The 27785-nt window shown below is 58.9% G+C and overlaps 2 protein-coding genes across 3 annotated transcripts in view; one reads left to right on the forward strand and one right to left on the reverse strand.

The window, feature by feature from the left end:
• Positions 1–941: 941 nt before the first annotated feature.
• Positions 942–10679, reverse strand: SSRP1 (structure specific recognition protein 1). Of its 2 annotated transcripts, XM_052652267.1 has the most exons (18): positions 10613–10679; positions 10083–10205; positions 9477–9662; positions 8736–8841; positions 8270–8460; positions 7954–8184; positions 7724–7827; positions 7501–7629; positions 7073–7294; positions 6021–6093; positions 5885–5917; positions 5495–5633; positions 5356–5401; positions 3373–3502; positions 2792–2962; positions 2557–2645; positions 1687–1873; positions 942–1441 (listed from the first exon to the last, which is right to left on the reverse strand). In XM_052652267.1, exons 2-18 carry the CDS (start codon positions 10134–10136, stop codon positions 1370–1372), a joined length of 2163 nt encoding a protein of 720 aa, XP_052508227.1. In that variant the 5' UTR covers positions 10137–10205; positions 10613–10679; the 3' UTR covers positions 942–1369. The 2 variants fall into 2 exon arrangements, with proteins under 2 accessions (XP_052508227.1, XP_052508228.1); XM_052652268.1 differs by lacking the exon at positions 5885–5917.
• A 1954-nt stretch (positions 10680–12633) lies between these two features.
• The window catches only part of P2RX3 (purinergic receptor P2X 3), a 33352-nt gene continuing 18200 nt past the window's right edge, over positions 12634–27785 (forward strand). Inside the window, exons 1-8 of the mRNA XM_052653097.1 lie at positions 12634–12752; positions 21034–21169; positions 22090–22161; positions 22321–22384; positions 23287–23380; positions 23604–23681; positions 24449–24590; positions 25301–25437. Coding sequence (XP_052509057.1) covers positions 12634–12752; positions 21034–21169; positions 22090–22161; positions 22321–22384; positions 23287–23380; positions 23604–23681; positions 24449–24590; positions 25301–25437 — 842 coding nt within the window. The remainder of the gene's footprint in view (positions 12753–21033; positions 21170–22089; positions 22162–22320; positions 22385–23286; positions 23381–23603; positions 23682–24448; positions 24591–25300; positions 25438–27785) is intronic.

Consider the following 27785-nt stretch of genomic DNA (forward strand, 5'->3'; position numbering starts at 1 on the left):
CATGCAAACGAAGCCGGCCCCGGCCCACGAGGGCCCGCCCCGGCTCGGACCCCGGCGAAGCTGACGCAACTCCGCGCTGGGGCGGAAGGCCACCGAGACGGCGGCCTAGAGAGGAGGTGGCCCGGACCCGGGCGGTGGGCGGGCTGCGGCCCTGCGGGGCCAGCGCCTGGGGCCGGCCCCGGGGCCCTCCGCTCGCGCCGGCTGTCTGCAGCGCGCGGGGATGACCGCTGACCCTCGCGCGTCTCCTGTGGCGCCTGCCCCCGCGCTTCCCAGGTGGCACATCCCTGGTCAGGGAGGGCCCCTGGAGCAGGGCACAGCAGCCCTCTCCGGCATCCCTGCCTGGAGAGTCCCATGGACAGAGGAGCCTGGCGGGCTGCAGTCCACACAGGGTCGCAGAGGGTAGGACACGACTGCAGCGGCTTAGCAGGCATGCCTGCTCCGCCCAACATAAATTCCTCCTAGCCTAACAATTGCCGCATACCCCTTTCCTCCACAAGAAAGGCTTCACACATACTCCACCCCTTTCCTGAACCCCTATCAGGCTACACCCCACCCCCACCCCAACACAGCACTCTTCCCCCCCCAATTCTGCAGGTTCAGGTTTCCATTCCCCCCCATTTGCGGGGAAGCTTGGTCAATCCTGATTCCATTATCGAAAGATTTCCAAGACCCTGGACTCGCAGGTGATTAAGGCTGGAGCCGGAGCTGCCCTCTCAGCTTCACTAATGGAGTGCCGCTGTGAGAGAGACTGCCTAATCAGATCAGCTCTCATTTCTAGACTCTCAGGTGGCCCATCCCACCAGAAGAGACTGGAAACCAAGGCTTGTCCAGCCGGGAACAGAACAGGCTATACCTGGAGACTGGCTTCCCAGCTGAAGGGTCAGAGTGCAGTCGACACCAAGAGTGAGAGCCATAGAGCAGGGGGAGAGAGAAGGCCTAAGGCCGATTTCCAAAGTCAGTTCCCTTTATTAAATGTTCATTTTCCACAGACCAGAAATACAAAATAAAAGTAGAAATAGGCCCCAGTTAGGAGCTACAGACCTGCCCTCACAGGACCCCTGCCTGCGGCAACTTGTACAGGACAAGCAGCAGCTATACCCCAAAGGGCGGGAAGGCAGGGGGCGCGGTGGGATCCAGCCCTGCCCTGGCCCCCACCGGATGTCTCCCCAGATTATAAACAGCCACTTTCTGAAGCCGCAGGGTGAGACGCCTCCCGTGCGGCCCCAGGGAAGTGCAGGCTAGCGGGAAAGCTTGTTCAGATGGCACAGAACCCGAGGATTGCATTTCATAGGAGAAAACAGGTACCAAAACATGGGTGGGGAGACTGGGGCTGGGACGGGGCAAGCCCCAGGAGACACAATCTTCCTCTCTATTCATCAGATCCTGATGCTGAGTCTTCTGAGCTGGGGGGAGTACTGGCTAGTTCCTCTTCTTCAGAGTCCTGAAAGCCAAAGGTCTCTTACAGGGGAGAAGTACAGAGTCCAGGCCACCCTCCCCCGCAGCCGCTTTTCAGGGAAGGACCCCCCTACCCGCTCCCTGCACCCCAGTGTTAAGCCTTCAGAAGCACAGATTCCACCCACCCACTCCCCTTCATTACCCCTCCGTCCAGGAGCGTCTGTCTGTCCCGACACCAGCCCAGTGGCCCCCACCCTTCCAGGCCCCACGGCCCCCCAAGCCCAGCCGCACCTCACTCCGCCTTCTCTTCTTTTTGCTCTTGTTTTCTCCGGAAGAGCTCTCGTCACTGGACACAAACTCTTTGCTCTTGAAGCTCTCGCTCAGCTGCCTTGATGAAGACTTCGACGATGAGCCCCGGGAGGGTGTGGATTTCTTCTCCGTCTTCACTTTGACTTTCTTCTTCTTCTTGGACTTATCCCTAGGTGAGCAAGAGGGAAGTGGGTGCTGGGCCCTTGGGTTCCCCACATCATCAGGGCCGAACCTCTCCTGGCTTTCCCAGGGCCTTTCCCAATCCCAGCCACACTGCCCAGCTCACGTACACAGCCAGGCGTCTCAGCCCCAAGCGCCCCAGGGGAGCTCATCATAACTGAATCACCGGAAGGATCAAGGGCTACAGCCTGAAGCAGCCCCATATGCAAAACTTGCTTAACGTCTGTTGTTGTTGAGTCACTAAGTCGTGTCCCACTCTTCTGAGAGCCCGCTGACTGTAGCCCGCCAGGCTCCTCTGTCCATGGCATTTCCCAGGCAAGAGTACTGGGGCACGTCACCGTTTCCGTCTCTAAGGGGTCTTCTAACGCTTGTTACTTTACCTTTAAAACTGCATGTGAGTTATGCTCCATAACAAGTGTTAATCTCCCCTACACCTTGAAATAAAATTGAAGGATAATGTGGCTCTTAGGAAAATGAGCCGTATTTATCCAAGTTACTTTCAGAAATCCTCTAGCCCATTCCCCATACCTGGGCAACTGCCTACCCCGATCTGAGCAGCACTGCCCTACTGCAGTCAGAAGCATGCCTGTCAACACCCCAATTCTCAACCTGGAACTGCAGAAGTACCTGCCAGAAAAGCAGCTCCTGGGACATTCTGTCCCCAGCTCTCACCTCTTGGAGGGCTCTCCACGGCCGCCTTCGTATTCCTTCATGGCTTTTTCATACTCCCGCCTGGCCTCCTCAGCCTTGCGATCCCACTCCTGTCACACAGGGAATGAAAAAAAACAGAAAAAAAAAATTAGACCCCTGGCCCGATGCAGGCAAAACCTGCACAGAACCGTAGCCCTGGGCCCACCCGCCTCCGTCAGGTCCCAGGGTCCGACGCTGTGTGTCCGCGGCTCCTTGCCTCCTTCTTCTCCTTGGACATTCCCTTCCAGATCTCGCCCGCCTTCTTGGAGAGGTCCGTGACGCTGATGCCCGGATGGTCCGACTTGATCTTCTCCCGGCTGGCGTTTAGCCACAGCATGTAGGCAGACATGGGCCTCTTGGGGGCGTTGGGGTCCTTCCCCTTCTTTACCTGTGTAGGAACCCAGAGGCCATCAGCCACCTACTGCCCACAAAGCTCCACATTCTCCCCAAGAGATGACCTGGACCTCCTTCTTAGAGGGACACAATGGAGAAAAGACTGCGCAGCCAGGCTAGACGGAGAGCCGCCAAGGATGGAGGCCATGACCTCAGCACCCCAGCCTGAGCTCACAAGGAACCCTCCCCTTGAGCTCCAAGGACAGAAGCCTGCTCCTAATTTGGATCTCCCAGAAGCTAATTGTCTCAGGGGCCATACTGAAAATTCTCCAGGCTCCTCCTCAAGGCCAGCGCCAGTGGTTACAAAATTAGGCCCAGCAGCACCAGTCCGCAGGCCCTACCGGGGGGTGCTACAGAAAGACTGAAAGAGGACGGCCGCCCCCCACCGCCCGGCAGAGTCTGCACCTCCAGGGGCTTCTTGCGGCTCTTGCGGTCCTTGGCCATCTTGGCCTTCTTAAGCTGCTTCCGTTTCTTCTCTTCCCGGTCACTGTCACCCTCGTTACTGGAGGAGCTGGCGGAGGCGTTGCTGTCAAACCTGTCAAGGACAGCGGGGCTCAGAGAGAGAGGAGAGCCCCCCACCAGCTTAGGACAAGACAGCGAGCCCAAAGACTCCCGCCCAGAGAGCAGAGGCGGAGCAGGGCTGTGGCGCGCGGCCTCCTCTTGCTGACGTGCCTTCAACCACCTGGTCCGCCCCCGGGCCTTGGCAGCAGTTTCCTCCTTGAGTCCATCAACACGGGGGGCCTCTGCAGCTTTCTTGGGTCACGGCCTAACCCAGACCCCACACCCCTGGAGACGAAGCCACGGTCTCATCTTGCCCAGAAAACGCCCCAGGTCCACTTCACCACTTCTTCTGAGCTAACTGTTTTAACCCTGCAGTCTTCTCTGATGAAGAGGTAATTAGCTACCATGCAAAAAGTGGGGGGGGCCACCTTCAGTCCAACCCAGTTCCCCTAAGCGGTCCCCTCCATCACACGTGCTCAGCTCTTCAGAAGACGGAGCCCCCTTACACCTGCATCACGGTGCGGAGCCGTTTCCAAGACATGTTCACAAGCATTTGCTCACTGACCTTCCCAAGTACGTAGCAAGCAGAACTAGTGTGCTCCAGCAGAGCTTTCTCTTTTTCTTTTTTCTGCTCAACCTTTGCTAATTCTTTTGGAACAAGAGAACTCCAAGTCCCTGTTGGGAACCACCCAGCCCCATTCAGGGGGAGCCCACCCCAGCCACAGGCTCTAAGTGGGGTGGGGGTGGTGGTGGTGCATGGCTTAACTCTTAGTTCATCAGAGCACAGCTCAGAACTCAGACTCAGGAAAGGGAGGCAAGCACACCATCCACCACTGCTCTGAAAACAGCAGCGCTTCTGAGTGTTAACCCGGAGGACTTAGCCTGCCCCGTGCTGCTCAGGGTCATTTAGCAATGCATGCACCCATCTAAAAACAAGGAACTCAGAAGTAAAAACTAACATTCCCCTCAACTTCCGAGCACCTGGATTCAGTCATGGTGGTGGTGGTGGTGTAGTCGCTAAGTTGTGTCTCCTCTGTCCATGGGATTTTTCCAGGCAAGAATACTGGAGTGGGCTGCCATCCCCTTCTCCAGGAAATCGTCCCCACCCAGGGATGGAACCCGTAACTCCCGAATTGCAGGCGGATTCTTCAGACAGGCTCAGGTCCGTCTGAGCCACCAGGGAAGCCTTTGGATTCAGGTGCCTGAGCCCAATTCTATCACCAGACTCTCTGGTTACCTGACCTAATAAAACTCTTACGCAAAAATCAGTTTGAGTCATATTTCTGACATCAGCAATCGAGAGTCTCGATAGAGGAACTTCCCAGTGGGACACAGGTTTGATCTCTGCTCTGGGAAGATTCCAACACGCTGCAGAGCAGCTAAGCCCCGTGAGTCACAATTCCTGAAGCCCCTTGCACCCTAGAGCCCCTGCTCCAAAACAAGACAGACCACTGCAGTGAAAAGCCCACACCCCGAGAGCAGAGAGCAGCCCCTGCTCGCCGCAACCAGAGAAAGCCTGCACCCAGCGGAGAACACCCAGCCCGGCCAAAAATAAAAATAAATAAAGTTTTTTTAAAGTAGTGATGGACACTACCATCTCACAGAGGAGACACAGAGATGCACCGCCTGACCCGAGGACCGCAGCTGGGAAGCGGGCAAGCTCTGCACCTACCCCCATTCTCCACTGTCCTTTTCTGGTTTCAGGAGATGCTTTGCACTTACAAACCATCCTGACAACTTTAAAACGTGTCCCTGTATCACTTCAACAGCGGTCGCTTTTCTACCCTCGGTCGGTAGGTAGCTCCGGGACTTGGGAACGCCCAGAGGTATTCCAGTCCCTGAAGCTTATGGGCCACCCTCACCCCGCCGAGTAGACCCACGACTCACTCCTCCGCGACGTCCTCCTCCTCTTCACCCGGGTTGAAGGACTCATCTGAAAAAGAGCACAGGCCACGTGAGCTCTGCCCCCCCCCCCCGCCCCCGCCCCCGCCCGGGACCCCGCCCCGCCCCCCGCCAGGCCGCCCACCGGTCTCCTCTCCCGAGTCGTCGCTGCTGTCGTTGGCGTTCTCCTCGCGGATCTTGCCCTCCTCCTTCATCCGCTCCAGGTAGGCGTCGTGCTGGTCTTCGTCCGAGTCGGCGTATTCGTCGTAGTTGGGGTTCATGCCCTGCAGGGCGGGCGTGGGGCTCAGGGCCAGCCCCCCGACCCGCGCCCGCGGAAGCCGTCCCCATGCCTGTGAGTAGCTCGGAGCAACCGCGCCTGGAGCCCCGGGACCGCGTGTCCACACACAGCTCAGCGCAGAGCGTCTGCCCGACTCCCTGCCAACCCGGTTAGTCCAAGCCCCTCCCGCGCCCGGCCCGCGGGGGGCCCCTGGGGGACTGCGGAGCCTGCTCTAAGGTCATGCCAGGAAACCTGTACCCGGAGGGGGAGGGTCTCACGCACCTCTTTTTTCTACAAAGGCGAGAAGAGAAGAGAGAGTGAAAAAGAAGCCGCGCCAACCCCAGCCCCTTCCCCGACAGAACAGGCAAGGCTCCTCCCAAGCACGCCCAGGTACCTCTTTCAGCCCTCGGTTTTTGATGTTGAGCTTCTTGGCGTTGACAAAGTCGAACAGCTTGCCGTACTCCTCCCTGAGAGGAGAGGGACCCGTTACCCAGTGGGCAGGTCCGACACGGGGTGGGCTGTGGGCTGTCTCGACACCCCCCAGGGGCCGCACGGACCGAGGGGCCCAAACCCTCGACAGCTCAATCACACCCGGGATCTCAGAGACCCCCGGCAGACAACAGGCAGAGAAGAGTCAGACGCTGGTCTTGAAAACTTAGAGGATCTTAAGATTTCAGGGGAAGAAAACACAGGGAAGGAGTGTGTGCCTGTCCACCAACACGCACAAGCAGTGGGGAGGCAGGCTGGGCGTTTTGCTAGTCTGTAACCCAGCCTTCTGGAGAAGGCAATGGCACCCCACTCCAGTACTCCTGCCTGGAGAATCCCATGGGCAGAGAAGGCTGGTGGGCTGCAGTCCATGGGATCGCTAGGAGTCGGACACGACTGAACGACTTCACTTTCACTTTTCACTTTCATGCATTGGAGAAGGAAATGGCAACCCACTCCAACATTCTTGCCTGGAGAATCCCAGGGACAGGGGAGCCTGGTGGGCTTCCGTCTACGGGGTTGCACAGAGTCGGACACGACTGAAGCGACTTAGCAGCAGCAGCAACCCAGCCTTCTCAGGCTGTTATGAAGATTGACTGTAAACGTGTCTGTGAAACATGTAGCCCCCAGCCAGCATTCAGTGAACAGCTGCTGTGTTCTCGGGCACAGAGATCATTCAAGGAAAGGAGGAGACAGCATTTCCATTGTGCGGGGAGAGGAGGAGGACTAGTACCAAACACATACGGCACTCGGATTTTTTTAAGTACAGAAAGCAAGCAATACAGCGGCTGCCGAAGGCTAAGCGCCCCAAGAGAGAAGGCCAAGTTCCAGGCAGCAGAAGAGAAACCGCTCAAGGCTCGACACGTCAGAGGAGTCGCCGGCCTGGAGAGGCCGGGCTGCCCAGTGGAGGAGGCTGGGTCGGGGCCAGGGTGCCTGGGAGGGCTGGGCAGAGGCGCTCACCTCTCAATGCTGCTGAAGGTGTACTGGGTGCCCTGCTTGGTCTCAATTTCAAAGTCAAAGGAACGCGTGGTGGTGGTCCCGCGGGCGAAGTTGACAAAGGAGATCTCGTCGAAGCGGATGTGCACGGGCGGCTTGTGGACGTAGATGAAGCCCCGCTCCAGGGGGTACAGCAGCCCTGAGCTGGCCTTGTAGGAGCAGGTGATGCACTGGGCCCCCGAGTGCCTGGGGAGGGGGCGTGGTCAGTGCCGCCTGGGCAGCTGCCTGGGCAGCATGCCCCAATCCCCCCAGTGTGTAAGCCTCAGGGGGGCTGCCCCCTCCAGCGACCGCCCACCCAGGGCCCCGCAGGGCAGCGTTCCCAGCAGGGGCTCACCTGGGAGCGCACCTCCCCACCCCCCATGGCAGGCAGCAGCCCAGGCTGGCGCGCTCACCCTTGGAAGTTGCCCGGGACCGTGATCTTGCGGTTCACCAGCGCTTTCATGACCCGGCTGACCATCTCGTAGAGGGATCCTGACATGTTCTTGGTGAGCCGCCCCTCGAAGCGCTTCTCCACCTCCTCCCTGAGGACAGCAAGAGGCGGGCAGGGTCGCTGCGGGCTTCTGCCTGCCCGCCCACCTGCCCGCCCCTCCCCAGGCGGGGGACAGCCTCACTCACTCGTTCATGTTGAGCGTCAGGGAGATGTCCTCGTCCTTGGAGAAAAGCAGGATGAGGAAGTGGTAGCGAGTCTGACCCTGCTTGATGGGAGGGTCCAGGCTGATCTGCGGGGGGAAGGACCGACCGGGTTCAGCGCCAGCCAGGGCTCGGAGGACCAGCAGATGAACTAGACGGACATGGGTGACATCTGCCTCCCAAAGACCCAGCGGGCCCCAGGGGTTCCAGCTTACCACAAAGAACATCTGGCGCTGGTCCTTGTGGGGCAGCAGGAAGAGCCGCAGCACCGTGGTGTAAGGGATCTTGTAGTCGAAGGTCTTGCCATGCAGGTGCAGGAAGGTGGGGTAGATGCGGATGTCGTAGCGGCCTCGGGGCGTCAGACACTGCAGCTCCCGGAAGATGCAGATGGCATCTCCAGTGGCCTGGATCACGTCCGCCTTCGACAGCACGTTCTGGGCGAAGGCCTGCCGAAGCACACGCGGGTCATGGAGCTGCTGGGAGCTGGCTGCGGGGTTATCGGGGCCCGCTCAGCACCGCGGAAAGCCTCACCTCGACGGGGTCCACGCCATCCTCCTGGGTGGGCGGCACGTAGAAGCGCACCTCCATGAGGGAGACCTCCGCGTCATCGTTCTGGTGGAACTCCAGCGTCACCTCGTTCTTGCCGGTGGTGCACTGAGACACGTTGCTGAGAGGGATCTCGAAGACTGGCTGGTCGCCAATGTCGAAGGAAAGCAGCTGCCCTGTGGGGAAAAGGCGGACGACCCATCCACAGGCTCTTCCCCTGGCTCAGCGTAAACTGCGCTCCCACCAGACTGCAGCTTCCCTACGGAGAGGGCCCGGGGGCTGTCTGTTTCTCCCAGACCCTCTAATACACCGTTGGTCCTCGATAAACACACAATCATTTACAAACGGACAGGCGATCAGAGGCAGTGGCAGAGAGAGAGCAAGACAAGTTAAAGGGAGAAATCTTTCATCTTTCCTCCTCCCCGAAAACTCAACCTCCCGCAGGACTCACCACCAAACTTCACAGTTCCCCAGTTCCAACCCTTCACACACAGGTCCTTCTCCATTAGCTCCAGGCGATAGTGAGTTTTGAAGAAATCAGAGAGTTTCTCAAACTCCTGTAGAGAGGGGAAAGAGAACCAGCCCAGTAAACTCCTGATGGCCTGAACACAAACTTGAACGTTCTGGGATTATCTGTTTCTGTGAAGCTGTCCCAGTATACCCTGTATCAAAAATCCTTGCTGACTTAATCACAGCTATAAAACTGTGTAAAAGACTGTTGGAAGAGGTTATTTCTGGGTTATTTCTCAGCCTGGAGAAGGAATACAGTAAGGGGCTGACATTCCCAGTTAGGGGTCTCGCAATGTCTCTTCTGAGTTTGTACGGGTACTGCTTTAGCGAAAATGGAAACGAAAATGAAGTAAAGTTTTGAATGCACGCAGGTCACAATGGAAAAACAAAACCCAAACTAAAGCATCAGGTAAGACCCAGAACCTGGATAAAGACAACAGGCAGAAGCCCCCCCAAAAAAAAATCAAAACAGTAGAAAAACTTCTGGAGTTAGGCCACAAAGAAAAGTCCTGAGACTGACCCAAAACTGAACGTTGACTGCTTAATGGCTTCACTGGTCCTGCTGTGAGGAGCCCAAACCAGCGACCGCAGTTACCAGAAGAAGGGGTAACTGTCGGTCTAGAGCGTTAAAACTAAAGGAGATACACAGTCCAGAGGGGGCGATGGCAACAGGGCGTCTCACCGATTCCCGGAAGCCATCGTACTTATAGACGTGGCCATTCTTCGTGAGCAGTTTAAGCCCGTGGCCCAGAGCCACCCGGCGCCAGATGCCTTCGGTCAGCTCCCCGGCCTGGATGTTGTCCACTTTGCCCGTCTTACTGTTCTTAAAGATGATGCCCTGGCGGCTCAGCCTCAGCCGACCATCATTCTGTGGGGGAAACAGGCCCAAGTGTGTGGGGACGCCGCAGCGCAGCAGCCCAGGGTCAGTCCCACCCGGCGCCCTGTCTGGGCCCGCCTGACATCCACAGACCGGAGCAGCAGCAGCCGGGGGGAGCGCTGAGGGCGACAAGCCCGCTAGGACCCTCGGGCTCTAATCCTGGCTCAGGCATCCACAACCCTTGCAGGGTCTCAGAGTTTCCAGGCTCCCGGACTGGGTATAGCAGCTATGGGGCCCTTCAAGCGGACCTGATTCTGGTCCTTTCCCTGGGTACCGCTTCTCAGCTGGGGGGAACCCAAGGCACACACGGGTACTCTGACCCCTTTTCCAAACCAGCATGCCCATTCAGAGCATGGGCATGATCAGTGGCCCTGCAGGTCCACTCCCCTCCCTCCGCGGGGCCCTTCTCACCATGGAGCCCTTCACCTCCTGATACACGTCGTTGAACTCCAGAGTTTCTGCCATGCTGACCTAGCCCTGTTGGTACCACCGAAACTCCTGGGTGGGCGCGCAGATGGAGAGCGCGCTGGGGATCTGGATTCGAGAGGGAGAGAGGTGGTAGGAAGGGCAGCCGCTCACGGTGCCCCCGGATGGGCCCGCTTCGCCGGGCATGCGTCCCATCTCCTCCGCCCGGGGGCCCGGGCCCATTCCTGGGGTGTCGGGCCTGCCCCAAGAAGTGCTGAAACACCCCCCAACACCCGACACCCTCCCTGGGCGCTGCACCGGGCGCCGCGGCACCGAGCAGCGCAGCCCCCCGGCGCCGGCCGACTCCGCGCGCGAGGCGCCCCCGCAGGTCCCCCCAGCGCCCCCAGACCCGTAGCTCCCCCGCCCCCCCAAATGGACTCGCTCGCGGCCGGCCGCCTCCAACGCGGGCCGGCCCACCGCGCGCACCCCGCGGGGGAGCCGGGCCCGCGCCCTGCACGCGGCCGGCGACCACCCACCTCCTCGGGCCGGAGCGTCGCGGCCGCCGGCGCCCGGGCGGTAGGCGCGCCGGGGCGGGGGGACGGCGCGGGCGGGGGGCGGGCAGGGGCGCTGGGCAGGCTCTTCCCGCGCGCGCGGCCCCGCGTCCCGCCACCGGAAGCACTGGCCACAGAGACGGCGGCCGGCTAGAGAGGCGCCGCCCGCGAGGCGGCCGGCTAGAGCGCCCGCGGCGCCGGAGGACCCGCGGGGCGCGCCGGGCCCCGCCCTCCCGCGCCACCGCTGACCCCGGACCCGCCCGCCCCCCCCGCGCTGCCCCCGATCCTCGGGCCCGGAAATTCGGGGCCCCTTAAACGCTGAAGACGTCTGGGCTTTTCAAAAGAGAATTTGCGTAGTGTTTTTATCAGACTGTGCCCCGAAGCGCGTGGCCCTTGCAATCAGCGCGTGTCTCTCCTATACAATAGTGGATTCTGCGAAGCAGAAAGGAGTCTGACCCAAGAAGGAAAAGATTGGAGGAGTTGTGAAGAGAAGTGCCCCCTCCCACTGGCTTCTAGGAGAATGCAGGCGTTGATGTCACTGTGACTGCACCGCCCTCCCCTGTCCAGAGAGGACCGGGTCCTTTTGCAAATGAGCTCGCTGCACCCCCGAAACTTCCAGCAGCCCCTGCAAGTTGTGAACTGCCTGGAAGGGGCTGGCCAGCGGCCATGCCAAGTTCAAGCGCTGGTGTCAAGTTAATCACGGAGCCACAGCTGCTTTGAAAGCCTATCACCCTGGCACTGCGGAAGCCAGCCACCCCCACACCCCCACCTTCTAGAGTCCTAGGGTGCATCTTGCAAAATCAGAGGCGGCCGGACTTAGGAGAGATGTCTGGGTTTCTCCGCTCCAACCTCTTTTTGCAGATGGGGAAAACAGGCCCTTAAGGGAGTAGCCCTGGGGTCTCAGTTGGCAACAGAGCTGAAGACAGATTTACGTACCACGGTCTAGCTCTTCTCTGTCATCCTCACCATGACTCTGCGTTCAGAATGACTGACGATATGTGTCGTGCATGGAGACATAAGGGCAGAATGTTGAAACCTGAACATTTCTCTGACAGTCTGACCTGCAGTTACACCAGTAGCCTTGATTCTGGGACAAGAGACAATGTAAGCGCACCATTGTTCCCTGAACTCATGGCTTTACCCTCTGGGTGATGGCTGTTCCCACACTCTCTAGCAACATAAATTCAGCTAGATTCAATAAACATGCATTGAGCTCCGACACGGTGGTAGGATTTGAGGAAACCAGCAAGCAAGATGGAAACAGCTCCAAGCTTCCAGGAGCGTGTAATTAAACAGATGATTCGGATAAATACACTGACAGACAGTAAAACAACCCCAAAAAAACACCCAGCGTTACAATGCAACGCTGGAGGTAGAAGTCCAGCCGCTGCCGGGTGAACAGGAAATAGAAACCAAGCGACTCTTTAGTTACCCTCTCCCCTGAGACCAGGAGAGAGGTTCAGGAGACCACCCCTCCCCCAACCCATGCTGTTGATGGCAGCTCTTGGAAAGAGGGGAATTGAGCACTGTAGGAAGACAGGAATGAACTCAGCTCAAGCAGGCTGCTAGGTGGGTGGGGTTGGGTATTGCCAGGGGCTTTCAGGAGAGCGTGGAGCAGCTGGTGAGCTGGGATGGAGATGCGGCACAAGAGAACGGAACCGAAGCGGTAGACAGAGTGCAGATAAAGCCTAAGTCCCAGAGGGCCCCAGCCAGCTGCATCCCAAGCAATCAGGAGCCTGGGATTGGAGACCCCACCCCTGCCGTGACATCACAGGGGAGTGGGGTGGAGACCAACAAAAAGGGGGTCCCCCACCCTGGCCTTGGACTCTTGGCAGCCCAGAGGGTGGAGAGCAGAGAGAGGCTGAGCCCTGAGCTAGGGTTGCCTGACTTAAAGGAACAGGCTCCTCAAGCCCCCTCTAAGCCGCTCCCCCTCCCAGCCTCCATCTGGATGACCCCTCCGTCCTGAGACCACCATCGGGTCTCTCCTTAGGGGTCATTCTCTCAGCATGAACTGCATCTCAGATTTCTTCACCTACGAGACCACCAAGTCGGTAGTCGTGAAGAGCTGGACCATTGGGATCATCAACCGAGCGGTTCAGCTTCTCATCATCTCCTACTTCGTGGGGTGAGTCTCTGGCCCCCCAGGACCTAGAAACCTGAAGTCCTAGCAACCCCGAGGGCTGCCCTGAGTCCCGTCCTCCCCCGCCTGCCCTCAGTGTTGCTGCCCAGCTGCCTAAGTGTCTCCCCTTTTGGGGGGCAGCAGCCTCATCTGTGGGGACCTGTCCCAGGCACTGGCCTCCGCTGCCGTCATTGGGGAGTTCTTTTTCCCACTAAACCCTCCAGAGTTGGACCGTGGCCATCACCCTGAGGAGGGGGGCTCTTGCCCTTCCACCATCTCCCCTTCCCTCTCTCGTCTCCCCCAGCCCCAGCCCCAGCCAGAGAACAGACCCATTGCCTTCAGTCAACTCTTCAGGGGTCTCGGAAAGATGAGGGAGCCAGGGGAAGGCAATGAGGCAAGGGAGTCGGCGACAGGTTGACCAGGTGGATGGTGGAGGGGGCTCAGAGAAGGCGCGGCCTGGGCAAGATGCTGCAAGAACGTGGAAGAGGAGCCCTTGATCTCTGACCGCAGGACCGGGGGCGTGGCATTGGAGTGGGGGACCCTGCCCCTGTGCGGGGGCGGGCGGTGGGCAGAAACGAGTGCAAACACCCCTCAAGGAAAGATTTACTGCAGAGAAAGGAGGCTTTCCTGAGCATGACATGGGGACCGCCCCCCTCAAGGACCAGAAATACTCCCCTTTGTCAGAGAGCATCAATGCCCTACGTCCACCTGACTTCATGCCCTAGAATCCACCCTGGGAGTTGCTTAAGAGCCAGGAAAGTCCGAACACCCCTTCTTGGCCCCCACCTCTTGCAGGTACACAACGCACACACGTACACACATGTATTCACAAAGGTTCATGAAACGGACAATGGCCGGGGGGGAAACACAGGTTCTGTCCTTCTCGTGGTCATTCGAATCAGGAAAGCGGGACAGACACCTCGGAGGTCTGTTCTTTTTTCCTGGCATTCGGTCTCTAGCCTCATGCTGTTCCTTGATACAACGAGTCTGCATGTGGGAGACAGAAAGCCACCCATGACCATCAGGAGTTCATGCAGGGAGGTCAAAGGAGGCCCATGTGCGTGAGGGCTGGGGCCGTGGGAGTGGACCTGCTGGCCCGCCAGGCCGGAGCAGCGCGTGGAAAGATGGGTGGACGTGGATGAAGGAAATTTTTAGCAGCTCCACAACGCGCGCTGAGAGCCAGTGGGTTTCATTTGTGCGGTGTGTAGACGAGGCCGCACACGCAGTCTCCTCGCAGAGACGTGAGAGGAGGGAGTCAAGCTTTGGGATGGGCTTAAAGGGCTCTAAATGAAGTTCTGTCCCGACACTGAGGCTTCACGAGACACGGTGTTTGCAGATGCTCTCTGTCGGCATCTCCGGTGCCTGGCTCAAGGTTGGTTCTTACGGCTCCACATTTGCCTGCATGCGCGGCTGTGGTTGTTTGTCGCAGAAGAATGGTCTGTTGGTCCAGGTGAGCACAGAGCTACTTCAGCACCTTCCAGCCTGGCCTGGCTCCGTGGGCTCCAGGCCGGAGGCTGATGGAGGCGAGACCCAGTAGGCTCCATTGCCCCCGCCCCCCCACTGCCCTTCTCTCTCCCTCTCCCTGATCCAGGCCGGCGCCCCATCCTCAGTGCTGCAGGCCGGCCTGCTGGGCGGGTGGGAGAGGCTCTTTGGCGTCTTGACATCCAGCCCCATCCGTCTCCCAGCCTGACAGCTCCCCACGGAGCAGCGCCTGGCAGTTCCATCAGCGCACTCTTCAGCCCAGCCCCTGGTCTCAGCCGCATCTCTGTGCACCTGAGCCCGGACGCATGTCCATGGTCAGGAAGGTAGCAGAAGTGTGTTAAGCATGTCTTCCTGACACGGAGGCAGGAACAGTGGGCCCAAGCGGGACAGGTCCTCACCCCGATGGAGCTGACCCGGCTAATCAGACCGTCTCCACGAGCAAATATAAAATGGCAGCCGTGGCTCGGGATTGAAGAGGGGGCACCCAGTGCCCCGAGGGTCGCGGGTACCGAGGGGGTTGCCTTCAACCCAGCCGGGGAAGTAAGGGAAGGCTTTCTGGAGATGAGACTTTGAAGCCAAGAGCTGAAGGACGAGTCAGAGCCGCCAGGTACAGGAAGGGAAGGAAGGGGGTTCAAGGCAGAGAAGGCCCGCTCTGCCAAGTGGAAGAGCCTGGTGAATGCGGGATGAGAAGGGGTCTTGGTGACTGGAGCGGAGGGAGCCAAGGAGAGGACGGTGGAGGACGGGGCCGCAGCCGCAGGCGGAGGCTGGACCTCCGATCCTTCACTACTGCAGGGGAGTGATGGACGTGACAGAAACTCCTGATGCGTTTTACCCTGTGTGTGTGCGCGTGTGTGTGTGTGCATGTGTGTGTGTGTGTGTGTGTAGGGGGAGAGGTGGGAGGCCCTGGCTGACACCCCGGGGATTGGGGTGTGTGCGTGTGTGTGTGCGTGTGTGTGTGTAGGGGGAGAGGTGGGAGGCCCTGGCTGACACCCTGGGGATTGGTGTGTGTGCGTGTGTGTGTGTGTGCGTGTGTGTGTGTAGGGGGAGAGATGGGAGGCCCTGGCTGACACCCCGGGGATTGGTGTGTGTGCATGTGTGTGCATGTGTGTGTGCATGTGTGTGCGTGTGTGTGCATGTGTGTGTGTGTGTGTGTGTAGGGGGAGACGTGGGAGGCCCTGGCTGACACCCCGGGGATTGGGGTGTGTGCGTGTGTGTGTGCGTGTGTGTGTGTAGGGGGAGAGGTGGGAGGCCCTGGCTGACACCCCGGGGATTGGTGTGTGTGCGTGTGTGTGTGCATGTGTGTGTGTAGGGGGAGAGGTGGGAGGCCCTGGCTGACACCCCGGGGATTGGTGTGTGTGCGTGTGTGTGTGCGCGTGTGTGTGTAGGGGGAGAGGTGGGAGGCCCTGGCTGACACCCCGGGGATTGGTGTGTGTGCGTGTGTGTGTGCGTGTGTGTGTGTAGGGGGAGAGGTGGGAGGCCCTGGCTGACACCCTGGGGATTGGTGTGTGTGCGTGTGTGTGCATGTGTGTGTGTGCGTGTGTGCGTGTGTGTGCATGTGTGTGCATGTGTGTGTATGTGTGTGCGTGTGTGTGTGTGCGTGTGTGTGTGTGTAGGGGGAGAGGTGGGAGGCCCTGGCTGACACCCCGGGGATTGGCGTGGGCAGAAGTGGGCGCAGGAGAACCCGTTAAGAGGCCAGGCAGTCATGTGAAGAGAGGTGACCGTGGCTCCGACTCAGGAGGATTTGAAAGCATTTTTAGTGCTTTGAGGTTAATGCTTGACTTGAATCGCTTCCGTATCAGCCCTGCCAGGTAGACCAGATGCACAGCTTTACCTAGGGCGTGAGCGACAGGAGCCAACTATTTCTCTTATGTACACACAGCAACGCACCGCCTGATCGACTCCACACACGCCCACGCACGCACACACACACACACACACTGGCCTGAGCCTCAGCTGCCTGCCTGAGGCTCCCGCCCCTCCATCCCTGGCTTCCTGACCCGCCCCAGGTGCACAGAGCTGTCTCTGTGAGGACTACTGGGTCTTTCTCAGGCCTTTTCTGGGCCCAGCTGGTAATGCGCATTCTCCTCTGCGTTGTTGGGTGGGGGAGGACTTCCTAAGAGCCAACCCCTTGTCTGGATCCTGCGGCCACCTAAGAAGGAAGGAGACATCCCTGAGGCTTGAACGCCCAGATGCGCCAGCCAGTGCCTGGCCAGGGATTGGTTCCTGGGGCCTTCCTGCAGGAAGCCCACAGCCTAGAAAGCAGCGGTGAGGGCCTCCCACCTCTGGGTGCCCCTTCCGCCCTGGGAAGGGCCTGGCGGGCTTGCAGGCGCCCCCAGCCCATCGCAGCCCTGCGCTGGCTCTCCCACTCCAAGACCCCCGTCTGCACGGCCACCCACTTTGGTTCACAACATTCAGCCTCAGGTCAAAGCTTCCAAAGACGTGCATCATGTAAAGCCGTTAAAAGGGTGCCGGGGGTCGGGGGGAGATTGATCTAGTTTACAGAGAGCGGTGTGGGATCCCATGGCTTTCTTTCTGCCCACCCCGCACCCGTCTCCCCAGATGGGGAGACCTGGTCAGAAGCCTGGCTCTGACCCCAACAGGAGTGGGGCTCGGACAGGTCAGTTTCCGTCTCTGCGTCTCAGCCCCGGAATCCAGACGACGCCACCTCTGAGGGTTCTGGCGGGAGGAGGTGACACGCAGCAGTGCCTGGGCTGGGTGACTCGGGAAGCTGGTGACTGTTGCCATTTCTCAGGCTCCCAGCAGGCCCCCCTTTCCCTTGGCTCAGCTCACACCTTCCTGAGAGACCCATCTGATGCCCACGGGCGTGCACGCGCGCGCACACACACACACCCTCATACCCTCCCGATCTCCTCCCTGACTCCTGGGAGGTGGACAGGACAGGACACTGCTCTGACTTCCATCCTGCACATCCCACCTGCTTGGGAGCTGCCGCCCGCCTCCCGCTCTATAAATAATGAACCAGGAAGGCGAGGGAAGAAGTCAGAGCAGCCGAGTCAGTGCCAAGAACTGGAGGCTCAGTGCCACCCCATCTCCTCAGCCCTGGCCTCTGGAGACAGACTCAGCCCCTCTGTACCGGAAATGAACACCCCCCCTTCTCCAGCTGCCCGCATGCCCCAAGGGGGCACTGGAAGGCTTCCGCTTGTTATTCAACTTGGAGGGGGAACCCTGCCTGGGCACAGAATGGAGCCGTGAGGCAGGAAGAAGACAAGGAGAGAGGCCAGTTAGTCGTCCCTTGGGCCCTGAGCTCTTCCTCCTGAGACGTCCCTGAGCCGGGGGCCACTCTCCCGGGTCATGGGGTGAGGCCGGCAGGACAAGGACCAGGGCCCGGGGGGCGGGACCCTGCTGGGGACCCTGCAGGGGTGACCCAGGGCCAGAGCATGCACACAGCTCGGCGAGTCGGTGCCCCACCCCGGGCCTGGGTTCCTCCGTGCGCAGCGTGAGGCCAGCACCACAGCGGCCCCCCTGGGCCGTGAGTAAGGATCCTTGCATCCTCGGCGTGCTGGGCTGCTCCTGCAGTGATGGTGACCATCTGAACTCCGCTTCTCTCCCGAAGGTTCCCAGACTTTAAGGACAGGAGAAGCCAGTCATTTCACTGCTGGACACACAGAGGCGTGTCCGTTCCACAGCCAGGCACACGGAGGGCCCAGGGGGCGTGCGGCCACCGTGGCCCCGACCTGGGCGAGGGCACCACAGCCGCAGAGGTGCTCTGTTGGGCCTCCCTCCCTACCTTGGCTCCAACGGCCGCAGCCCGCTGATAAAGCTCTTCTTTCTGGAGACACGTCCCCGTTTTCCATAATCGCTCCCTTCCCTTCTGCTGGGATACGAGACGGCAGGTGGGATGTCTCCGTGAGCCGCCGTCTCTCCCGAGACCTCGATGAGACCCCTCCCAGTTCAAAACACGGAAGGCAGGGCAAGGGAGGTAAAGCTCACCCCCTGCAGACTTCCGCAGAGGCGCGGTGTTCCGGGAGCGCACAGAGAGCTCTTAATGGCGCATTACTCAGGGCGCTGCCTCGAGCAGGCAGGAGCAGCGAGGCGGGTGAGGCACCCTTGGCCAGTGCTGGTGGTGACCACCCTTTCCCTCCCCCTCAAGACAGCGTTCAGAACTCAGGCGCCGGCAATGTCCCTGGCGGTCCAGTGGTTAAGAACCTGCCTTCGAATGCAGAGGAGCCTGGTTCACTGGTTCATTCCCTGGTGAGGGAACTAAAATCCCAGGCGTCTTGAGGCAGCTAAGGTGGAACACACAGCTAGAACCCCACGTGCTGCAACCGAGGGCCTGCGTGCGTGCATGCTCAGTCCTGTCTGACTCTGTGCAACCCTGTAGACTGCAGCCCGCCAGGTTCCTCTGTCCATGGGAGTCTCCAGGCAAGAACAGTGAAGTGGGTTGCCATGCCCTCCTCCAGGGGATCTTCCCGACCCAGGAATCGAACCTACGTCTCCTGCATTGCAGGCGGATTCTTTACCCCCTGAGCCACCCAGGAAACCCAGCTGAGACCCTACGGAGCCAAATAATTAATATCTTTTTTTAAAAAGAATTCGGGGGCCATAAGGAAGCCCCACTAGGGGATGACTGCAGACCCTCTCACTGAAAACCGAACGAGGAGCCGCTTGTAAAGTTCAGCCCCATAGGTAGGACCCCACGAGTCACTGCAACCCCAGCCCGACCCAAGAGCTGCTCCCCTCTGCATCTCCCAACATCAGGGGACCCCAGAGGTTAGAAAGCTCCCAGGCTTGCAGTCCCAGCCCCTGCTTCTAAGCCCTTTGGCTCAGCCTGCAGCCGCCTCCCAGCCCTCAGCCACCCCCGCCCAGCCTTGTCTTCTCTGCTCCACGGCCTCCATTCCTCCTGCGCATCTTCATCTCATAGGGTTCCTTGCCGGACATCGCCCTGGTGAGCATCAGAAGGCGACCCTAACCCCATGTTCCCCGCGTGCGCCCCTAGATTCCCTGAGAGGTCACAGTGTGTCTCCAGAGCTAGGCATACGCAGCGTTTTCCAAACATGTTCGAGGAGGCTCTGTCATCTGCACAGAGAACAGTGAAGACGCCTCCCCGCGTGGAGTCAGGAGCAGATGGAACTTTCACGAGTGGTCTTGAGGCTGAGAGTGGCCTGAGCACCGAGGGCAGGGGATTGACTTCCCATGAAAAGGCGGGTGCCTCCCCAAAACCCAGGGGAAAGCAAGGGACCAGGGGCAGCCCCTCCTTGCTGCTGGAGAAGGCTGGGAGGGCCCGCAAGGGAGGCAGGCAGGGAAGAAGCCCAGGACGTCCTCTCGGACCCACGTGGTCCCTCTCTGCCCTGACACTGTGGGGGGGGGGGGGGGGGGGGAGCTGTGTGACTGAGAGCAGGCTCAGCTGCTTGCCTCTCAGAAGCCTGTAAAGAGGCCAGGTCAGTGGAAGGGAAAGTTTGCTCTGTTTGGGGATGCCAGATGCTCTCCAAAGGCAGACTCCCCACACCACGAACCGCCCACCCCACCCCGACAGTCAGGGAGCTTCAGCTTTTATCGGCTGAAGGGGCAAAGCTGCACGCAGAAACAGCACCGTCAGCTCTGACTGTCGTCTTGAAGTTGGTCATCAGTGGTCTGACTGGCGGCGTCTCGATTGCTTTCAGTTCATCTTCAGTTCCAGGGTTGGTTTGGTTTGCTGTGTTTTGTTTTTGAGGCTATAGTCTGCTCACCACCTAATCAAATTCTTCCACCTGGTGGGGGGCGGTTTCCATATCTACAAGGCAGCTCAAAGATTAGGGCTCAGAGGGTTATCTCTAGCCCCTGCGCAGGAACTGAAGCTCCTGGACTTTGCTAAATTATTACTTGGTCTCCTTTGAGTATTTCCTCTTCGTGTCTGCGTTTTCTCACTTCCATATTAAACTTATTCTTTGGCTCAAGTGTTTTGGGGACAAGGACCATAGTTTCTTACTCCGTGTCGACAGTACCGGTAAATGCCCACTGGGTGGCAGCACAACCCAGGAAATAAGCGGCCCCGCCGCCCTCCCCAGCCACCTGCGTCACCTCATCCAGCGCCCAGGGCCTGCGTTGGCTTGTCCGCTGAACCCCCGCCGTGTGCCAGCTCTTAGGATACAGCCGTTAGCAAAGCCTGGGAGGCCCCGGGGTCAGAGGCCCGTGACCCTCCGCGTCCTCTCTCTGGGATGCCGCCAGAGAGAGCAAGACAGCACAGCTGACAACTGGTTCTTGGCAAACTTAAAAAAAAAAAAAAATTACTCTTAAAAAAAATTTTTTTTTTAAATTAATTACTTGTTGTCCGTCTCGGTCTTCGCTGCTGCACATAGGCTTTCTCTAGTTACGGAAAGCAGGGGCCCCTCTCGAGCTGCAAGGACTTCTCGTCGCTGGGTCTTCTTGGGCAGCGACAGGCCCCAGAGCACCCAGGCTGCAGTAGTTGTGCTCGGGCTCAGTTGCCCCAGGGCCCGTGGCATCTTCCCGGACCAAGGACTGAGCCCGTCTCCCGGCATTGGCAGGCGGACGCTTAACCACTGGACCTCCAGGGAAGTCCAAACATCTCACTCTTTCTATGTAAAAGGCAGAAAACCACAAACAGTACATAAATGGCATCTATAGTATTAACATTTCAAGGAGGGGAAAAAACGGAAGTCTAAAAGGGCTCTTCAGGAGGGAAGTGCAGAAAGGGGGAGAAACGTGATGCTAGGCCAACCCCGGGCTGGCGCAGGCCTGCAGCCCAGGCGCCCCGTGCCCTCTGGAGGCGGACAGAAAGCGGCTCTCCCAGTCTCTGTCTGAGGGCCTCGCCCTCCTCTGTTGCTCTCCACCCCCGCGCCCCGGCCAGGTGGGTTTTCCTGCACGAGAAGGCATACCAGGTGCGGGACACAGCCATCGAGTCCTCGGTGGTGACCAAGGTCAAGGGCTTCGGACGCTATGCCAACCGAGTCATGGACGTGTCTGACTACGTGACCCCACCCCAGGTACCTCCCTCTGCCCAGCCGGGACCCTGTGGGCGCCCCGATGCTGGGTAGGTTGGTGGGGAGGGGCCGATGCAAGGAGCGCTGGTGAGAGTCCCAGGCCAGGTGCCATGGCGTCAGGGATCCGGGGGACCCCTTCCCCAGCAGCTGGGAGGTGCTGGGGGCGTGGGCCTGCCTTCCCGCTTTGCTGGGCAGCACTGGTGTCAGGGAGCCGGATTTCTCCCTTGCTCTGCTACCACCTGTCCTGAAATCAAGGACAACACCCTGCGGGGAGCAAGAAGGGCCGGGAGGATATCTGGAAAGAGCTTGGCTTGGACCCCACCTCTGCCTTTTGTTAGCGCCATGATCTCGGCCAGATCTCTGGATCCAACCCTCCGTCTCCTCATCTGTACAGTGAGAATAACAGCCTCAGTTTCCCCATCTGTACAGTGGGGATGTCAGCCTCAGTTTCCCCATCTATACAGTGGGGATGACAGCCTCAGTTTCCCCATCTGTACAGTGGGGATAAGGGTAAGCCTCAGTTTCCTCATCTGTACAGTGGGGATGAGAGTAAGCCTCAGTCTCCCCATCTGTACAGTGGGGATGAGAGTAAGCCTCAGTCTCCCCATCTGTACAGTGGGGATAAGGGTAAGCCTCAGTCTCCCCATCTGTACAGTGGGGATGAGAGTAAGCCTCAGTCTCCCCATCTGTACAGTGGGGATAAGGGTAAGCCTCAGTCTCCCCATCTGTACAGTGGGGATGAGAGTAAGCCACAGTCTCTCCATCTGTACAGTGGGGATGAGAGTAAGCCTCCGTTTCCTCATCTGTACAGTGGGGATAAGGGTAAGCCTCAGTTTCCCCATCTGTACAGTGGGGATGACAGTCGTGCCCACCTCTCAGATTGGCACTGCTGCATTTTCCCTCTCCCTCCTCCTCCTCCCAAGGGCACCTCTGTCTTTGTCATCATCACCAAGATGATCGTCACAGAAAACCAGATGCAAGGCTTCTGCCCAGAGGTGAGGGCAGGGCAGCGTGGTTGGGGGAGGCGTGGGGTTGAGGGTGCAAGAAGAGGCCCAGGGTCCAGTCCCTGGAGCTGCGTGGGAGCCCCCACCCTCCAGCGCCCCCCACTCCCCCCCCCCCGGGTGACAGATCCTCCCCGCCCCTGTCTCCCACAGAGCGAGGAGAAGTTCCGCTGTGTGTCGGACAGCCAGTGCGGGCCTGAGCGCTTCCCCGGAGGAGGTGAGTGCGGCCCCCTCCCTATCCGCTCCCAACCCCACTGCGTCAGCGGGACCCCGCGGGCAGCACATCCGTGCCAGGGGAGAGGGTGGGAATCAGGGGTCCCGGGTGGCGCTGCCCGCTCTGACGGAAGCCCGCCGTGTGCCAGCCCCACGGGGGCTGCCCCCAAGCCGCCAGTCCAGGGATGGGGGGTGCACAGATGTGCCCTAGGTGGCCAGGGCTATCACAGACACACAGTGGGATGCGGGGGCTGGGGGGAGACAGACTGGCTCCTGGCGTGTGCGTGCGAAGTCACTTCAGTTGTGCCCAGCTCTGCGATCCCACAAACTGTAGCCCACCAGGCTCCTCTGTCCTTGGGATTCTCCAGGCAAGAGCACTGGGATGGGCTGCCGTGCCCTCTTCCAGGGGGGTCTTCCCACCCCAGGGATCGCACCCAGGTCTGTGGCTCCTGCATCGCAGACAGATGCTTCTCCACTGAGCCACCAGGGGAGCCCCTGGTTCCTGATGGGCACCCCGAGCGGCTTCCTAGAGGCAGGGGCATTTGAGATGGGCCCTGAAGGACGGGCAGGATTTGGCAGGCGAGGCTTCGGGAAGGGCATCCTAGGCGCGAGGAGCAGAGGCAGCAAGGCTCGGAGGCAGGAAAGTGCCTGCAGTGAAGGGGCTTCTGCCGTGAAGGGGCTTGGAACACGGGAGGGATAGGTCGTCCCCTCCGTTTGGCCCGGTCCAGGGCTGGGGAAGCGAGGCGAGAGGAGCTCTGAGGAACATGAGGGCCCCAGTCCACCTCCCTGGCCCGGCCTGTCCTCTCCCTCCGCCTGCGGGGTCCCTATGTGTGTTGGGGGGCGTCCCTGATGGGGAGGGGTGAAGGGCCGAGCGTGCACCCAGCGATCGCGGCTCCACCCGCGCAGGGATCCTCACCGGCCGCTGCGTCAACTACAGCTCTGCGCTGCGGACCTGCGAGATCCAGGGCTGGTGCCCAGCGGAGGTGGACACAGTGGAGACGTAAGGGCCTGGGCACGCTCCGCGCCTCCGGCGCCCTGGTCCCGTCTACCCCTGGGGCAGGGAAGGGGCCCTTGGGAGCGTCTCCCCCAGCCCCGCTGTCCCTCAGACCCCGAGACACCACGGCCACGTGGCCATCAGGAGGTGCTCCCAGGGAGGTAGGTGGTCCCTCTTCCCGGGTCCGCCTCCTTCCTCCCAAGCTCTGGGCCCCTGCTCTCGCCCGCAGGCCTGTCATGATGGAAGCCGAGAATTTCACTATTTTCATCAAGAACAGCATCCGTTTCCCCCTCTTCAACTTCGAGAAGTGAGTCCTCAGTCCCGTTCGGTTCAGTCGCTCAGTCGTGTCCGACTCTTTGCGACCCCTTGGACCACTGCACGCCAGGCCTCCCTGTCCATCACCAACTCCCAGAGTTCACCCAAACTCATGCCCATTGATTCGGTGATGCCATCCAGCCATCTCATCCTCTGCTGTCCCCTTCTTCTGCCCTCAATCTTTCCCAGCATCAGGGTCTTTTCCAATGAGTCAGTGCTCCGCATCAGGGGGCCAAAGGATTGAGTCCTAGCTCCTTCCCGAAGCCAAGAAGCATCGCAGTCACCCCCGCACCCCCACCCCCAGGAGGGGGACACCCCTTCTTCCCCGCTCCCCAGGGGGAGGCCTCCCCAGGGTGGACTCTGGGACCAGTTTCTCTGCCATCCTCATGCGCTGGGGCTGAGGGCCCACACGGGGGCTTTGCTGAGCAGTGGGGGGTGGGGGCAGGGACAGTGGACTCTGGGCCTGGAACGGGGAGATGCCTCTGAAGAAGGCGGGGTCGTCTCCTCCCCACATGTGGGTGGGGTGTCCCTTTTCCCTTCGGGCAGCCCTTCTCCAGCGGTGCCCCAGTTCAGCCTCTCCTGGGTGAGCGTCCGTGTGCAGAGCACAGCAGAGGAGCCGAGGATAAGGCCGCCCATCCTCGTGTAGGAGGGTGGCGGTGCGGGCCATCGGGAAGGCGCGAGGCGGAGGTGAGGGGGGCGAGCATCCAGAGGGCTGACGCTGGAGGGAAACCGACGCGTCAACCCCCCTCCACTCCCCAGGGGGAACCTCCTCCCCGACCTAACAGCTGCCGACGTGAAGACCTGCCGCTTCCACCCCGACAGAGCCCCCTTCTGCCCCATTCTGCGGGTGGGCGACGTGGTCAAGTTTGCGGGGCAGGATTTTGCCAAGCTGGCCCAAACGGTGAGGAGCCAGCCGCTCTTGCCTTGGGGTCCCAGGGGGCCCTTTGGCCGGTGGAGGGGGTCCTGGGGGCCAGGGAGGAGCTGCAATGTGGCCACGCCCTGGGTGGGGGCACCCCAGACCTGTGCCCACCATGTTCCTGCCTCCCTAACTCCTGCCCACCCCCAGCCCCCTTCCCCTGCTCCTGGCTTCATGCTCCGCATGCAGGCAGAGGCCTCCGATCTCCCAGGAGCACCCACACCACGGGAAGATGGATCAGTGGTCACTTCCCTGCATGGGAACTAAGGAACTAAAGATAACAAAAAAAAAAAACACCCCAGGGACATCCCTGGTCGTCCGGCAGTTCAGAGGCCACCTCACAATGCCAGGACAGTGGGTCAATCCCTGCTCTGGAAACTTAGATCCCACCTGCTGTGGGGCAGCTAGGACCACATGCCGCAACTAAAGGGCAGGCCTCGACAAGAGCCAGCGCCACGGGGAGGAAAAAGACGCCGAAAACAGGAATCAGAGAGGCTCAGGGGCTGTGACCCTCAGCTACAGCCCTTCTTTACTAAGCAACGCGTGACAAAGCCCTCTTCTTTCTCCCGACCTCTGCCCTCCACCTGGAGAATGGCAGGAAATCCCCGGTCCATTTGTCACGGGCCCCCCACCGCACCCCGCTGGGACCCACCCCACTCCATCGGAAGGCTCAGTCCGCCCCCTTGTCCATCCAGGGCGGAGTCCTGGGCATTAAGATTGGCTGGGTGTGCGACCTGGACAAGGCCTGGGACCAGTGCATCCCCAGATACTCCTTCACCCGGCTGGACGGCGTTTCCGAGAAGAGCAGTGTCTCCCCGGGCTACAATTTCAGGTAAGCGCCACCCCCACCCCCCGTCCCCCGGGACTTTGCAAGAATGAGGCAGGCACCCTGACACATCAGGCCGCAGTGCACCCCAGGAAGAGAAGGTGCCACGTTCCCCCCTTGAGTTTCAGCTCAAACAGGGAGGACTTTCCAGGTGTCGGGCCCTCGGAGACCCTGTGCCGTCCTCCAAGCTCACCACCACAGGCAGGGACCCTGCGGAGAGGTCACGCTCCCAGCTGGCGGTTAGGCCCCGAGGTCAGGGCCTCCTGAAACGTTCAGTTCCGTGATTCTGAACCCATTCTGAGCTCCTCTGGCTCTGAAGCTGTGGGTCATCCCATTTGTCTCCTGCACCAGAATTTTCTGAGGTTTCTTGTTTCACCAAGCAAGGGTAATAGCTGGTATCCTCTTCTCAAAAGGTGGAAATTTTGTATCTCTGTCCGTAACCAAGAGATTTCATCTGAGTGGCAAGCAATGATTACACTGTTACTGTTAGCTCTTCAGTGACTTTCCAAACAAGAACTCAGTCTTTAAATACCATCTCATTTACATTCCCAATGGCTTTCAAACATAAGGGATCCCTCTCCCCATTTTGAAGAAAGGGAAAGAAAAGAACCTGGGGCGAACTATTGGGAACTAGCTGAAAGCCCTTGGAAAGCCCTTGACCTTCCATCCCCATTTCCTTATCTATGAACCTTATTATCTTGAGGAGCTGATCAGAAAATGTGTGGAAGACTTCAGCTCTCTGGGGGAGTTTTCCCTTAATTTTGTAAGGTCCTGAAGTTTCTGGCAGGGCCCTGGTTAAGTACACAGTGTTATATACTGTAAATAGGCTAAATTAGGTAAATAGGCAGGAATCAGGGGGAAAATATGATTAAGAATGTATTTCAACTATATTATATATATATTCAAATTTTCTCTGTTATAATGGTATTATCCAACATAATGGCATCCATAAGCAAAAAAAAATCATTTTACCTTTTCAAATTTTTGTCTGTAGTTTAAAAAAAAAAGTTATCCACGCCATTATGGACAGAGGAGCCTGGCAGGCTATACAGTCCATGGGGTCGCAAAAAGTTGGACACGACTTAGAGGCTAAACAACAACAATAAGCTTTACAACTAATAGTTTAAAATATGTGTGTATTCTCTGGAAAGAAGAATTTTTTAAAATTGAAAGTGCCTTTATAATCAACTCTAAACTTAAAAAAAAACCATAGGAAACAACACATAATTTAAAGTAGGTTAAAAATACTGTTTGGCTCCCTGGCAGAAATTGTCATATTTATTCAGTCAGTACATCACACTGAAATCAATACAAAGGATATTTGTATGGCAGCTGAAAATAGTAACATATTAATAAAAATTCTTTTGATCTAAAATGCAAGTCTTCATAACCTCCCTCTGGCCACTGGGAATTCTTCAGCCCTCCAGCTAACTCATCTGGCAGGAGAGCTTATGAAAAATAGAGCTAGGAAGAAGACCCCTACTCCCGGGCTCATACAGCTTTAGAAGAAAGTCTTTCATTCAAAGAAGAGCTGGTTTGGAGCTCTCGTCTTCAGCTGGTCGTGGTGGGCTCACCCACACATACACTGCACCCATACCCTCTGCCATCCTAGGCGCAGCAGGCCGTGAGTTAGACCTGGTTCTAAATAAGTGAAGGGAAAGTCGCTCAGTCGTGTCTGACTCTTTGTGACCCCATGGACTACACTGGAGTAGGCAGCCTTTCCCTTCTCCAGGGGATCTTCCCAACCCAGGGGTTGCACCCAGGTCTCCCGATTTCAGGCAGATTCTTTACCAGCTGAGCCACAAGGGAAGACCGGTCCTAAATAAGCCTGGGTTATATGTGGGGAGACAGGTCAGAGGGTCTTTAAGGACCCTGCGAGCATAATCCCTGGGAGCCTAAGGGAGACTAAGATGTGGGGGTCCCAGATATCTGACCCTCCCACCAAAGACCTCCAGGCTAGAGTGTTGTTTCTGTTTACTCGGTCAGCCGTGTCCCACTCTTTGTGACCCCATGGACTGCAGCACGCCAGGCCGCCCTGTCCATCACCAACTCCGAGAGCTTGCTCAAACTCATGTCCATTGAGTCGCTGATGTCATCCAACCATCTCATCCTCTGTCATCCCCTTCTCCTCCCACCTTCCATCTTTCCCAGCATCAGGGTCTTTTCCAAGGAGTCAGTTCTTTGTATCAGGTGGCCAAAGTATTGGAGTTTCAGCTTCAGCATCAGTCCTTCCAAAGAATATTCAGGACTGATTTCCTTTAGGATGGACTGGTTGGATCTCCTTGCAGTCCAAGGGACTCTCAAGAGTCTTCTCCAACACCACAGTTCGAAAGCATCAGTTCTTCATTGCTCAG

This window comes from Budorcas taxicolor, chromosome 15 (assembly GCF_023091745.1).
Source record: "Budorcas taxicolor isolate Tak-1 chromosome 15, Takin1.1, whole genome shotgun sequence".
Classification (NCBI taxonomy): Eukaryota; Metazoa; Chordata; class Mammalia; order Artiodactyla; family Bovidae; genus Budorcas; species Budorcas taxicolor.